The sequence below is a fragment of the Taudactylus pleione genome, unplaced genomic scaffold (genome assembly GCF_031769625.1).
Source record: "Taudactylus pleione unplaced genomic scaffold, aTauple2 ptg000019l, whole genome shotgun sequence".
Classification (NCBI taxonomy): domain Eukaryota; kingdom Metazoa; phylum Chordata; class Amphibia; order Anura; family Myobatrachidae; genus Taudactylus; species Taudactylus pleione.
The window spans coordinates 13,060,186-13,076,130 of NW_028284421.1; the positions used below are offsets into that span (position 1 = coordinate 13,060,186).

The 15,945-nt window shown below is 42.5% G+C and overlaps 1 protein-coding gene across 2 annotated transcripts in view; it reads right to left on the bottom strand.

Annotated features, from left to right (window-relative positions):
* APBA2 (amyloid beta precursor protein binding family A member 2) overlaps nucleotides 1–15,945 on the bottom strand; it is a 416,211-nt gene that overhangs the window by 163,771 nt on the left and 236,495 nt on the right. For both annotated transcript variants that reach the window (XM_088443436.1, XM_088443426.1), the window contains exon 4: nucleotides 13,324–13,404. In XM_088443436.1, coding sequence (XP_088299562.1) covers nucleotides 13,324–13,404 — 81 coding nt within the window. The remainder of the gene's footprint in view (nucleotides 1–13,323; nucleotides 13,405–15,945) is intronic.

Sequence of the window (15,945 nt, forward strand, 5' to 3'; positions counted from 1 at the left end):
ATTAGGCATGGCAAATCGCCAGCAATCCCAAATGCTAATATTTCATCTTTGCACAGGATTCAACATTTCTTTTTTCTGTAAAGAACTATAGCAGCTATTAGAGATCAATATGTAAGGTTAACATTGTACCAAAACTTTAACATAATTCTTTTAATAAGATAAGATCCAGAGGAACATTCACATGATGACTCTTTAAAGTTATTTTTCGCTTCAGTAATATTATTCCAACACTAATTATGTGTGAATTTGGTAACATCATATGAGCAGTAAATTGCTGCAGTCACTTTTAAACATTCTATTATATTTTAGTTTTATTTAATTGATTTAACCCCTTTACTGCTAAGCATATTTTGACAGTTTTTGAGCTGGTTATGTTCCAACATCAATATCAATATTAACCGATACACACACATCATGCTTTTTTTTTCTACAAAATACTTTGAGTTTCATGAAAATAGCATTAGTTTGCACTTTTTTCGTGACATACAAAGGTAATCTACCAAAAAATGGGTAAAAAAGGGAAATTAAAGCTGGACTCTACATATAATTCTTTTTAAATTATATCTGCACTTGAAAATGATAATGGATATTGTTTTTTTATTTTATTTATTTGTGTAGGAATAATATGGTAGCTAAACACATCAAACCATAATAGATAACCTACTGCATCAAATGAGGGAACTGTTATGTTTATCAGGATGTGGGAGATTTGGGCATCAGAACCCCCATCTCTGTGTTTCCTAGCGCTTTCTTCAATATAGGGTGTTATTGTGTGGTGATCACCACTAAGGGGGAAAATTGCGTGGAAGTGTGGACTCCTCTCTTTTAATGGAGGTTGATCCCGAGTGCCAGTGCAGACTGATCACAGGTAACCACCAGACCATATAAGGGTGCTCCTGAGTGTATGGAAGCCAGGATAGGGGAAATATTCGTCCATCCCTGAACTTCATAATGATTTTGCAGAGCAGAGATGTTCTATGGTGTACACATATGATCACCAGAGAATAACTTGTCATAGTCTCCCCTCTTGCAAATGAGAATACCCCTGAGACTTAGGGGCAGATTCAATTGGGCACGAGGTTTAGTGAGGAAAATACCTTGCGCCCCTCGTGCCCAAGTTTGGAATACAGCGGGTATGCACACTCCCGATACCCGCGGTATCCAATTTAAAAAATAGCGGGGTTTTCAGATCTGAAAACCCTGCGCCCCTAAACAAAAAGTATTCTTCACTTACCTGCCCGGGGTCTCTGGTGGTCTCCACGGCTCCTGGTGAAGGACGTTCTGGGAGTTCCGGGGGCTGCTGGCAGGCTCCGGAGGCTGGTTGGAGGGGCAAGGGCTGCTGGGAGATGCAGTTCTCCCAGCACCCGTTCCGGAGGGACACACTAACACTGGGGGGGGCACATACACCGGGTGTCACACACACACTCATACACACACATATACACATGCTCATACACACTTACAAACACCACACACACTGACATATTCACTCTGCTGCAGAAGAGCCGGCTCCAGACGCTGGATGCAGAAGACAGCGCTGTAGAAGGTAAATATTTATGGACTAATTAAGCTAGTTGGAAACTTCCAATTGCTTAATTAGCCCTAAGGGGGGGTGCTGCCGGGGTGCCAGAGCAAGTCCCACTGATTTTACCTAAAATTAACGATTTTAGGAAGAATCACAGTTGCTCTGGAGATGCGTGGAAAATAACCTTCCGGCTCACAAAAAAAAAAAAATATGCACCTTATTGAATAGCAAAAATCCTGCTCCCTGCTGGGAAAGAATTGGGTAAAAGCTACTGTACAATGCACACGCATGGGGGCATATTTATAAATATTGTTTTTACTAAAATATTGTGAAAACTGGTGTTTTCAGACCCTTTTCACATTATTTTAGTTTCACCTAAATGTACTAAAGTGCAATTGTAAGAAAATTTGCTAAATTATCTTCCAAGCCCTAATATTCACATGTAATGTGAAATGCGACCTGCTCAAATTTACTAAATAATGGGCGAAGCCTTGTGATAATAACGTCACCTGGAGATGGCGTTATTAGGGCTTTTCACCGAGTACTGCTTTGTTCTAACAGGCAGAGCAGAGCCGCCAGCCGGCACCTGTGATCAGCTATGTGTGTCTAAATAAACCATAAGCTGATCACAGTGCAAAGAAAATATAATTTCAAATATATATATATATATATATATATATATATATATATATAAAGGTAAGTAATTATGGACTAATAAAGGTAGTTGGAAACTGCCATTTGCTTAATTAGTCCTAAGGGGGGTGCAGCCGGAGTACCAGAGCAAGTCCCACTGTTTTTACCTAAAATTAACGATTTTAGGTAAAATCACACTTGCTCTGGAGGTGCGAGGAAAACACCTCCCGGCTCACAAAAAAAGCAAAACATGCACCTTATTGAATAGCAAAAATCTCGCACCTACAGAAAAAACCTCGCAGGTGCAGGATTTTTGATATTCTCGAACCCAATTGAATATGCCCCTTAGAGTGCCAAGATGGAGCAAATAGAGTGCTGGCTTTTAAAAATGCATGGTGTTTGACTGGTAGGTGTGAGGCTTAATAATGTCATTGCATTCCTGTCACAGAAGCATCACCCAGCTCCGTGTGCCTTCCCATGTAAAAGTGACAGCAATTGTAAGCACAGGACTGTTAGGTAAGTGCCCCACTCTCCCGATACCCACCCCTGCAGAGCTTAGGATGAGTTCCCCTTGTCTATAGCAGTGAAGGGGTTAATAAACTGTTAATTTTCTACTTAGTAATTTATTTTATAATATCAAATAGCGCTACCATTATTGGTTGTTTGCATTTGTATTAGAGACGTGCACAGACCCCAGTGTTATGGTTTTGTCATAACCACCCGCAAATGTTATGGTTTTGGTTCAGAATTAGTTTTGGCTTTGGATTGCTTTAAAATTGAAAAAACAGCTTGTTCCATTATAATGTAAACTAAACAATACACGTGCTCCCCTATGCCCACATGTTTTGGTGGGGGTAAAATAGACAGAGAGAAAGAGACAGAGGTCTTAGCTGGACGTGAATATCCTGCAGATTTAACCAATGGCAGTTGATTTCAAGATCTGTATCAAAATAAATGTTAAGATGTTCAGGGCTAGATGTATCAATCCTTAGAGAGAGAAAACCATTGGTTGGTACTTTATCTTTCTCCACTTAATCTCTCGCCAAGGCTTGATACATCTCCCCCTCAATCTACTATAGTCCTTATATTATCATAAATTTTTTTTATGAAACACGGCTTCTAATTGATTACATTTTCTTCAGCAATTCAGATTTATGTTATATTATTTTAAAATAAATTGTGTAAATATTTAAGCAGTTTTCCTATGGGGCAGATGTATGAAGCTCTGGGAAGTGATAAAGTGGAGAGTGATAAATGACCAACCAATCAGCTCCCAACTGTCTTTTTTAAAACACAGCCTGTAACATGACAGTTGGGAGCTGATTGGTTGGTCGTTTATCACTCTCCACTTTATCACTTTCCAGAGCTTTATACATCTGCCCTGTTTCAGACTGCTTTATATTAATGAGATTATTGCATTGCTGCCTTTAAGTAAGATTGTTGCTGCTTTCTTTGCGATAAGCGCCTAAATGTATTTTACCTGTCAGTAAACTTAACTGCTCTCCAATACAGACATAATGACTGCTCAGCCACTTTAATACTTCTTGCAGATTAGGAACACTGTGTACCAATGTAACTTACTGAATAAATAGTGCAAGTCATAAAATTAAGGGCTCTTCTTTTATTTATTGCTTTCATATAACTTCCAAGGAGTCAGTTTGGAAAAGAGTACTTGCATATTTTAGAGGAAAAAAACCTTTAAATAACTATTATCTATTAATTATTATTATTATTATTATTATTATTATTATATAACCTGAGGAGTAGGAAATGAAGGTGAATGCAAGTGACAGAAGTAACAAAGGTTAATGGAGCTGAAATCAGTGAGTTTGGGGTGTGAATAAAAGGGGAAGAAGGATGATAATAGTTACGAAAAACAAGGAGTATCAGTTCATAAAGAACTTCAACCTAAGAACTCTGTAAGGGTGCAATCTGATAGCTCGAATTGCATCAATTAAAACATAACTTTTATTAATACCTAGAACAATTCAGTATAAAAGGACTTACACAGATATCAAAGAGATCTGACAAAAGACGTGAAAAGAGTGAGCAGATAAATCTTGGTTAAAATAACCCAGATAAAGTAGGCGAAATATGGAAAAACATATTGGACAATACAACATGAAACATGTACTAATATAATAAAAAAACACCAGGTCAATTGATGTTAGAAGGTTGTATTCAATGAAATAGTAAAGTAACAGTGTACTCTAATAATTCCCAGCTAGGGTTGTGACAGAAAAATAGAAAGTTAGGGGTATCAGATTCAATACTAGGCTCTGCTGCTCCTTTCACACTTAAAAAAGTGGAGGAAAAGGAGTGAGAGATCTGCTAGCATTGTTACCCCTAGGATAAATAGTCAACAGTGGTCCTAGTCTTACAACCAAATTACTACTGTTTGCTGTTGTACCCATGGTATTGGACAACAAATGAGGGAATTTATAGGTTGAAATAAGGACCACTGGGAAGGTACAGGGTATTATGGAGATGCAACTATAAATCGGGTAAAAGGTGAAGGGTCTCAAATGCACGTGATCATATGTTTAGATATTTCACAGTCAACTTGTGTAGAAAAAGGGTCTCTAGTGACGCAATATAATGTTAGAGCATTCTAGTATGGAGGAGATATTGGTTAACAGAGATGTAGAAAAATTGGGGCTAAAGATTCTACAACCAGTCTCTGCTGCTCGGTCTCATACACAATTTGTAGAGGAGGAGCAGTGAGAGATCTGCTGTAGTAGTCCCGAGAAAAACAGTCAAGAAGAGGTTCCCATCATCAACCCCAAATTCTGCTGTTAGTTGTCATACCCGCAGGCATTGGACAACAGTGAGATAATTATCAGGTTGGTATGAGAGCCTCTTAGAAAGTAAATATAAATATCACAATCTGTTACCACTGTGGGGCATGAATGTCACTAGTGCGCATAAAAAAAATTTTTATACAATTTTAATAAACAATGTAGATCAAAGAGACACATCAAAAAGGTATATCTCAGAAATAATTATGGTGTTCATACCCACTGAAGATACATCTGCAAATGAAATATCTTAAGGCGTACCAAACTACTGTATTGCTGGTTGTGAATAATGAATAGGACAAAAAGTCTCATCGCCAGTCCATTTAAAGGTAATCCTTTGCCACATGAGAATCAAAAGTACATGCTATGATCCCAGATAGTGTCTATCTATATCAGTGAAAATTCATACACCACCTGGTGTCAACCAATATAAACCAAAAATAATGTGCACTAGTGACATTCATGCCCACCCGTGGTAACAGATTGTGATATTTAGATTTACTTTCTAAGAGGCTCTCATACCAATCTGACAATTCTTTCATTGTTGTCCAATGCCTGCGGGTATGACAACTAACAGCAGAATTTGGGGTTGACTACTACAGCAGATCTCTCACTCCTCCTCCTCTATAAATTGTGTATGAGACCGTGCAGCAGAGACTGGTTGTAGAATCTTTAGCCCCAATTTTTCTACATCTCTGTTAACCAATATCTCCTCCATACTAGAATGCTCTAACATTATATAGCGTCACTAGAGACCCTTTTTCTACACAACTTGACTGTGAAATATCTAAACATATTATCACGTGCATTTGAGACCCTTCACCTTTTACCCGATCTATAGTTACATCTCCATAGTACCCTGTACCTTCCCAGTGGTCCTTATTTCAACCTATAAATTCCCTCATTTGTTGTCCAATACCATGGGTACAACAGCAAACAGTAGTAATTTGGTTGTAAGACTAGGACCACTGTTGACTATTTATCCTAGGGGTAACAATGCTAGCAGATCTCTCACTTATTTTCCTCCACTTTTCTAAGTGTGAAAGGAGCAGCAGAGCCTAGTATTGAATCTGATACCCCTAACTTTCCATTTTTCTGTCACAACCCTAGCTGGGAATTATTAGAGTACACTGTTACTTTACTATTTCATTGAATACAACCTTCTAACATCAATTGACCTGGTGTTTTTTTATTATATTAGTACATGTTTCAATCCGGCTTTCGTTCCCGACACTCCATAGAGACAGCACTGACTAATGTAGTAAATGATCTTGTCACTGCCAAGGCTAAAGGCCATTACTCACTCCTAATTCTTCTCTCTGCTGCTTTTGACACTGTTGACCACTCTCTTCTCATACAAACACTACAATCCATAGGTCTTAAGGGCACAGCTCTTTCTTGGTTTTCTTCCTACCTATCTGATCGCTCTTTTACTGTTCATTTTTCTGATTCTGCCTCCTCTTCGCTACCTCTATCAGTTGGAGTACCGCAAGGCTCTGTCTTAGGTCCTCTGCTATTCTCAATCTATACCACCTCTCTTGGCAAACTAATCAGCTCTTTTGGATTTCAGTACCATCTGTATGCGGATGATACTCAAATCTACCTATCCTCGCCATATTTATCTCCATCTGTATTGGTCTGTGTCACTGAATGTCTTTCTGCCATTTCATCTTGGATGTCATTTCGCCACCTGAAACTTAATATTTCGAAAACAGGATTAATTATATTTCCACCGGCCAATAACAGTTACCAACCTGATCTCTCTATCACTGTTGATACCTCGACCATCCACCCCACAAGCTCTCTGCCTTGGTGTCATCCTTGACTCTGAACTGTCCTTTGTTCCCCACATTCAATCTGTCTCAAAATCATGTTACATACACTTAAAAAACATATTCAAAATTCGACCATATCTCACACAAGACACTGCAAAAACTCTAATCCATGCACTTATTATTTCCCGCATTGACTATTGCAATAGCCTCCTTACTGGTCTTCCCAAAAACAGGCTATCACCATTACAATCCATTATGAATGCAGCTGCAAGGCTTATCTTCCTTGCAAAACGTTCTTCTTCTGCTGCCCCGCTCTGTCAGTCCCTCCATTGGTTGCCGGTTTTCTACCGTATTCAATACAAAATACTTTCACTTACACATAAGGCTATTAACCAAACCACACCAACATACCGTACATCTCTTCACTCGTCTCAAAATATCTCCCAACCCGACCTCTCCGCTCAGCACAAGATCTGCGTCTCTCATCCCCATGCATTACTTGCTCCCATTCACGGTTACAGGACTTTCTTCGCGCTGCACCCTCTCTATGGAATGAACTACCTCGCACAATAAGACTTTCATCTAGTCTCCAATCCTTCAAGCGATCCCTGAAAACTCTCCTCTTCAGGACCTCCCACATAACCTTCATAGCTTCCATATCTAATTACATCCCCTTTTTACAGTCCACACACAATCTCACACATTGTCTTTCTCTCCTGTGTGACTGGATCATGCAGCCAACCAAGAAACTGTGCATTCTGGCTGGACCAAATGCAATATATAGCTCCTTTCCTTGTGTATCAATGCCTATTTCCCTATAGATTGTAAGCTTGCGAGCAGGGCCTTCCTACCTATATATCTGTCTGTTATTACCCAGTTTTGTTCTATTAATGTTTACAATTGTAAAGCGCAACGGAATATGCTGCGCTATATAAGAAACTGTTAATAAATAAATAAATAAAATGTTTCATGTTGTATTGTCCAATATGTTTTTCCATATTTCGCCTACTTTATCTGGGTTATTTTAACCAAGATTTATCTACTCACTCTTTTCACGTCTTTTGTCAGATCTCTTTGATATCTGTGTAAATCCTTTTATACTGAATTGTTATAGGTATTAATAAAAGTTATGTTTTAATTGATGCAATTCGAGCTATCAGATTGCACCCTTACAGAGTTCTTAGGTTGAAGTTCTTTAACTGATACTCCTTGTTTTTCGTAACCTTTATTTTACTCTAGGTAGCACTACCACCCTGTAATACCAATTGTACTATAATACTGTAACCCACATCAGAGGTGGTTATAGCATTTTCATCATAATTTTGTCCAGGAAGATCTATTTAGGATCAGTGCGGTGAATTTGCCCTCTTTCCCTTCCCCTTACATTTAGGATGATAATAGTTGTAAGGTTGAAAGGTAAAAAGGTCACTATTTAAGCAGATAAAAGAATTGGCGTCTCACTTAATAAAAATGCAGGTAAAGTATAATATACTATAATATATTCGTGTCTAAAAGTACAGCAATCATTAATTCAAAACCGAACTGCTAATCCAAAAGATGATCAGCAAATTTAGGGGCATATTTATAAAAAATTGTGATATGTCCCTATAAATTAACATTTCTTGTAGCGGCAATAAGGGCATGGGCGTAACTACCATAGGTGCAAGGGGTGCAGCTGCTTGTCAACGTTACATGTATTGTATACATTTTTCACCATTCAGTGGTACATAGGGGCCCTTACAAGCTTTTGCTTTTCCTAGTTACGCTCCTGAATAAGGGATATTGTATGTGTCATGCTTTGGTTGACAGGACACAAGCTCTGATAAGAGCCCATCCTGGAGATGAATAAGATGTGCTAAAAAAGGTGCTATGGTTATTGCAATCAGCTTCAGCTCACCGAAAAGGGCTTGCAAGGTTCTCCTCCAGCTGCTCTGGTGAGGTAAGCAGGTAAATGGTGTTAGCTAATACTGACAACCTACAGAAAAGTGAATCTTTTTGGGAGCTTGGGGACAGCTCCTGTAAGTGCTGGTGATAGGGGTGAGAGGAAACCATGAGACATCTCTGGTATCTCTTATTTTATATTTTGTTAAATTGTAGTGATACTTAATTCTGATCTTAAACATGCAGAAACAGCCAATTCCACACGTCTTAAGGGCAGAATTAGGTTGATAAATATGCCCCCATGCTCTATGTACTAAGGCAAATATGGAGGAAGCGGTGAAGCATTTACACATTTTCCTCCAATTGTACCTCTTCTGAGTTGGCTAGTGTTGAAGACTGCTGGTGGGAAAGAGCCTAATGGATGAATTGGGTAAAAGCTACTGTACAGTGCACATGCATGGGGCATATTTATCACATTATATTAGTTTCACTTAAATGTATTAAAGCACAATTGTAGGAGAATTCGCAAAATTCTCTACCATGCCCTAATAATTACATGTAATAGGAAATGCGATCTGCTCAAATTTACAAAATAATGGGTGAAGCCTTGTGATAATAACGTCACCTGGAGATGGCATTATAAGGGTTTTCCCCCTTCTCACCAAGTACTGCTTTATTCTGACAAACAGAGCACAGCTGCCAGCCGGTACCTGTGATCAGCCATGTGTGTCTAAATAGACCATAAGCTCATCACAGTGCAAAGAAAATCTATTTCAAATATATATAAAAAAAACCTACTTACCTGCATCCAGGGACCAGTGATTGGTGATCCGGTGAGCTCATCCATGATCTGGCCAGCTGATCTCTGGGCTCCTGCTCTGTGACCCCGGTCATCTGATGTCTGCTGTAAACCGGAATCTCAGTTTACAGCACATGTCAGATGACCGGATCACAGAGGAGCTCACCGAATCACCGGAATAGAGGTAAGTGGAGCGGCGAAGGGGTGGCTGTTAGCCGGTGGTGGAGCATGTGCATGCACATCTGAGATGCAGATTGTGATATATATGCCCCATGCAGCAAAATCCTCCTATATGTACATTAACTCTTTCTATGGTTATTCTGCTACCTGACCAGAAATTATTACTGTGCAGATGTGTTACTGTGCAGAGTTGTGTCAACCTGTTCCATCAGGTTTACACAACTCTCAGTTTTTAGACATGGAACTCATGTTGTAGTCAGCATAGAAATTAATCCAAGGTAGGAGCTATAGAATGGTATTGAGTTGAATGATGATGATGATGTTAACATGTAGTTAAATGGTTAAATGCTACAAGGTGTCTCTTAATTGAATGTTGTGCATGACTCATCAGCCACAATAACATCATATGTCTGTGTTTTGTGCATGACTCATCAGCCTCAATAACGTCACATGTCTGAGTCACCAAATTTAAAGGCAGTGGCGTAACTAGGGTGTTTGGGGCCCAGGGCAAATTTGAAAAAGGAGTCCCACCCCCACTATGTGCGCTAGCCGCAGGCACGGTGAAAAATGGTCGTGGTCACAAGGGGCGTGGTCACTGAAAAATGGGGCGTGTCAACATGACACACCCCTTTCTTGTCACCGGGAACATTTCTTTCCATTTGCACCTTAATGCAGTGCCCCTGAAACAGTCCCCCCTATGCAGTGCCCCTAGTAATGGTCCCCCTTATGGAGGCCCACAGTAGTACCCCTTATATAGTACCCCCAGTATACAATGCCCCCAGTAGTGGTCCCTCTTATGCAGGCCCCCAGTAGTGCCTCTTATGCAGTACCCCCAGTATTGGTCCCCCTTATGCAGCCCCCGATTAGTTCCCCTTATACAGGCCCCCAGTAGTGATCCCCCATATGCAGCCCCCAGTAGTGATCCCCCATATGCAGCCCCCCAGTAGTGATCCCCCATATGCAGTTCCCTTTATACAGTGCCCCCAGGAGTGATCCCCCATATGCAGCCCTCCAGTAGTGATCCCCCATATGCAGTGCCCCCAGGAGTGATCCCCCCTTATGCAGGCCCCCAGTAGTGCCCCTTATGCAGGTCTCCAGTAGTTATCACCCCTATGCAGTGCCCCCTGTAGTGGTGCTCTCTTTTCAGTGCCCCTGTAGTGGTTCTCCCTTTTCAGTGCCCCCTGTAGTGGTTCTCCCTTTTCAGTGCCACCTGTAGTGGTTCTCCCTTTCAGTGCTCCCTGTAGTGGTCCCCCCTGTGCAGTGCCCCCAGTAGTAAGCCCCTTATATAGTGCCCCAGTAGGAGTCCCCTTTGTGCAGTGCCCCCAGTAGTAAGCCCCTTATATAGTGCCCCAGTAGGAGTCCCCCCTGTGCAGTGACCCCAGTAGTAAGCCCGTTATATAGTGCCCCAGTAGGAGACCCCCTTGATGCAGTGCCCCCTGTAGTAGTCCCCAGTAGTGGTCCCCCCCAATGCAGTGCCCCCAGTAGTATGCCCCCCAGTAGTAGTCCCCAGTAGTGGTCCCCCCCAATGCAGTGCCCCTAGTAGTATCCCCCCCCAGTATTAGTCTCCAGTAGTGGTCCCCCCCAATGCGGTCCCCCTCAATGCAGTGCCCCCAGTAGTAGTCCCCAGTAGCGGTCCCCCCAATGCAGTGCCCCTAGTAGTATCCCTCCCAGTAGTAGTCCCCAGTAGTGGTCCCCCCCCAATGCAGTGCCCCCAGTAGTATCCCCCCAGTAGTAGTTCCCAGTAGTTCCGCCCCCCCTCCTGATAAATACACACAGAAATTAAACAATAAATAAAAGAAGAAAAATTCTTACCTGAATCCACGCCGCCACCGTCGCCATCCGCACGTCAGTCCTCCTCGGCTGGCGTGCTCTGCATTAGGGGAGAGACGTCATGACGTCTCTCCCATTACCCACAGCAGGAGCCAGAAGGGAGACGGCTCTTGCAGTGGGCGCTGCGGCTGCAGCAGTCAATGAGAGTCTATCTGACTCTCATTGGCTGCTGTTTAACACACACATCTCCGCCAGCGCTGGCGGTGATGTGTGTGCAGCAGCAGCCAATGAGAGTCTGTCTGACTCTCATTGGCTGCTGATTCACACACACATCACTGTCGCTCGGAGGTGATGTGTGCAGTAGCAGCAGCACCCAATGAGAGTCGTCTGACTCTCATTGGCTGCTGGTTAACACACACATCGCCGCCAGCACTGGCGGCGACGTGTGTGTTAGCACAGCATGAGCCCGCCTGCCACCCTCCTCCTGGCGCTATTGGGCAAGCGCTCAGGGGGAGGGAAGGGGCTCGGTTGTGCAGCACAGGACCGGCGCTGGAAGCCTAGCGCCGGTCCTGTGTAAATGTGTATCGCTGACCGCACTCACTGCGGTCGGCACTACCCTGGCTAACTAGGGCGGGCCGGTACCGTGCCCCCACCACCACCACCGCGCTGGTCCCACGGCGCCCAGGGCACGTGCCCCACTCGCCCTACCCTAGTTACGCCACTGCTTAAAGGTCAGACTCAATAGACTGCAGGTGCAAATCTTGTTTACTTGGCTCTGTACAAGGGTATGCATGTGCCAAGCCTATCACTGTGCTTATTGGATCATCACAATGCAGCCCAAGAGAGATTGATACCTTTTCATATCTTCTATCACCTGCATCCTGCTATCTTTAGTAAAATCTACTCTGGTTTGGAATCAACGTGTGGACTAGCCTCCTTGCTCACATCCACTATGAACCTACCAACTTGTAGGCATTTGTCAATAGGTTTTGGGCCCAGCCCTGTGGCTGTGAAGGACACGTTCAATGGGATTACAACTTCATATTGAAGGTGAAAATGTATACTCCAAGCGAAAGTATGAGCTTCATAAAATTGAAAGGTTTAGAGAACTACTAATAAATTTGCTATAGAAGTGCAGTTAAATCGTCAAGAAATACAATTAAATTGTCAATGAGACAATCCAAATCCAAATCCCAAACAGAGATATTGGAACCACTGGTTTAGATGCAGAACAGCAAGTACTGCATATTCCATAATCAATGGGAAGACATCCGCAAAGGACATGTGGGTAGTCCTGCAAACAGGACTAAACTAAGTGAATGTAAGGATATGAATGAATACACCGATATATGCAGTCCATCACCCAGCAATGGGAGGTTAAAGCATGTGGACTGGAGGAGTTAATTGTAACGTAAAATAGCATTGTGGATATAATGGTCAGCGGAAGAGGGTAGCTGTGACAAGCCAAGATGAAAGACATGCTTCATGTGATTGCAGGGAAGATGAGCAGTTGTACATACTTGCCTACCTACTTGGAATTTTCGGGAGCTTTACAGATTTGGGGGGAGTTCTGGGGGAGTGGTAAACCTTTACGCATATTGCCACTTCTCTGTTGAAGTAGGTGGGGGGGGGCTGTGATTATACGATTCGCTATGTACTGTGTCATTACATCCCTACCCTGCTATATATTTTGCCTTTTTGTCATGAGGGTGTGGGACCACAATGATGGAATTCATGGAGCCAGATCTCTCCTATATGGACCTGCCAGGATTTCCAACAGGCCAGAGATGCAGTTAAGTGCAGTATTTACAAATTGTAACACATTTATATATAGAAAAATAAATTAAATATACTAGCGGTGTCACTAACAGTTAGCACTATGATGTAGATATTTCCTGTTGTAAGTCATAATGTATAGTCAGCGTGTGAAGCTTTGTGTTACTCAATAACAAAGCTGCTTACCTCTGCCACATTGTTGTTATCAATTGGCCCATTCAGGTCAGAGCGCTGTTGTTTCCTTGGCTGCTCCACACTGTTACACACCTAGACATAAAAAATATATAAATCTTCATTACACACACACAGAAATCAAATCAATAGGACCGCAATGACATTATTACTAATATTTTAAGACTATTTAGACATATTGGCATATTGACATGCTGATTTGAACGAATCTGTCTATAAATCTCAAAGGCAAAACGCACCCCAGAAAAGGAGCTTTTTACTGAGCTAGCTGTATACACAAGATGTGTCCAATTCTAAAAGGGTGGCATATCGCCTTTACTTCTGGAGCGCCGTGTAGTACAGTATATGAGCCTAGTTGCCACCAGGAGGTATGGCTTCACATTGACAGTTGTAAATGCTAATATTTACGTACATAGATCCTCATGCACTGCTGAACGATTGACAGTCTGCTGCTGTTTAGGGGCAGGGGAGGGGCTGCTACATTTCGCCAACGTTGGTGGGGGGAGGGAAGAGGCCAGGATCTCCGTTGGCTGACGGAGATTTCCTGGCCTCTCACCATCATCTGCAATGGCTGGTCTGCGTGACCCAAGGGATCACGCAGATGATCCGATGCTGCGCCTATCGACTCGGCTCGGATCATTTATGCATGCAGGAAGCATGACTCCTCCTGGTGCATTCACATAATTGCATGGACGGAATTGCAAAGCTGCTTGTGTGCAGCTTTGCAATTCCTTCCACTATTGAATCACAAGTTGTGCGCTAATGCCACCGCTGCTGCGTTTGTGTACCGCTGGGAGATGTATTGAGATGCCTACTGCCAGCTTTGCAAATCCAAGCATCTGCATACAATGTCACAGCATCTGCATACACACAGTATCAGTGACAGATCATTCAATTATCGCAGTCCTGAGAAAGCGAAAAATCGGCCAGCTACGAGCGAACGCATCCTAGCGAGCGGGTCTGAATCAGCTCCTTAATCCGGCTCTGTGGCTGCAGGCTGGGAGGCAGGTAGTGAATGCTGCCTGGCCGTTCTGATTGTGTGTAATTACAAACGGCCAGGGAACATCTTTTTTGCCTGACTCTCAGTCAGCTGCCTTATGCAGGAAGTGAGAAGCCACACACTGCATGTACATGCCCCCAGTCCCAGCCCACCCCTGCTCAAAGGCCCCTTAAATTGTGGGGCCCTAGGCAGTTGCCTAGTGTGCCCATATACTAAGATGGCCCTGCCTGGACAGTGTTATTAATAACTAACTTGCAACTACTATATGAAAGGAAAATTAGTACAGGATATAAAGACAAAACAGTATTAAATAAGTCACCTTCCGTTTAAAAGATGAAAGGGAATTATGTTTTATGCAGACAGTTTGTAACATCACTGTAATACTCTAAATAGATCGCAGCAGCCACATTAGTATTAACATATGTGGCAAGGAGTCAGATGCATTGAGTCAAATAGAAGTGGCCACAGATCACCATCATAAGCTCGCTTTTGGTACTTTGGACAGTGTCGGTGACGTCACTGTGTGACCAGCCGGCCCAGTCTGCTGCTCCGTCTGCAATGACAGTCTGCCTATGCTTTCTGGCTCCCGGCACTTGAGTCCCTCCGACCATCCTCTGCAGGGGACTCTGACTGAGCCACAGAGCACAGACGTTCCAGCCTGATGTCCATCGGAGGGCTCTCCACTCATTCTGCTGGACATTATTCAGAGGTAAGTAGGCTGGTGGAATATTTATATATATACATATATATGTGTGTGTGTGTATACATACTATACATGTATATATGTATGTGTATGTAAATATATAATATAAGTATATATTGTATGTTTATATATACACACATACACATATATATGCTAGAGTTTAATTTGCCCTGCCATCAACTAAAGCCAGAGGTGGTAACAAGGTGGAACTCTACCCTTTAAATGCTTCAGTGGATGGAGGAACAGCAAGAAGCCATCCATAGTTATATAACAAGCCATGACATTGGGATAGGAGGGGGAATGTACCTTAACCAAGCACAGTGGAGAGTACTTTCTGTCTTGTGCAAGGTGCTCAAACCATTTGAAGTAGCCACATGTGAGGTGAGTGCTGACACTGCTAGCTTGAGTCAGGTGATTCCCCTAATTAGGCTTTTGGAAAGTCAGCTCGAGAAATTGAAGGAGGAGATTAAACAAAGTGATTTCGCTAGTATGTTGGAATTGTACATCAAGTCCTTTGTTCGTTTCGCCGGGATCCAGGGGTTGCCAATATCTTCAAATTGCATCACTACATTTTGGTGACTGTGCTTGATCCTAGGTTTAAGTCATACGTTGTGTCTTTCTTTCCAACTGACCCAGATCTTTAGAGATGCAAAATGCTCTCCCAAAAGACCCAGTGGTGATGCAGAGGAGTCAATTGTGACATCTGGTTGGGTCTAAAAGAATTGCTGAAAATTAGTTACACCACTACCACGACTCTATCTTATAGGGTCATAATCCACAGAAAGGTGGAGCTCACTGCAGATGATGTAATATCGTGGAGGCTCCTAGATGCTTAACGTCCCTATCTCTACTTACTGTGGTTCTACAAAGGCTACAGATGGCTTGACAGCTAAGAGGTGGATTTATTGGTCCT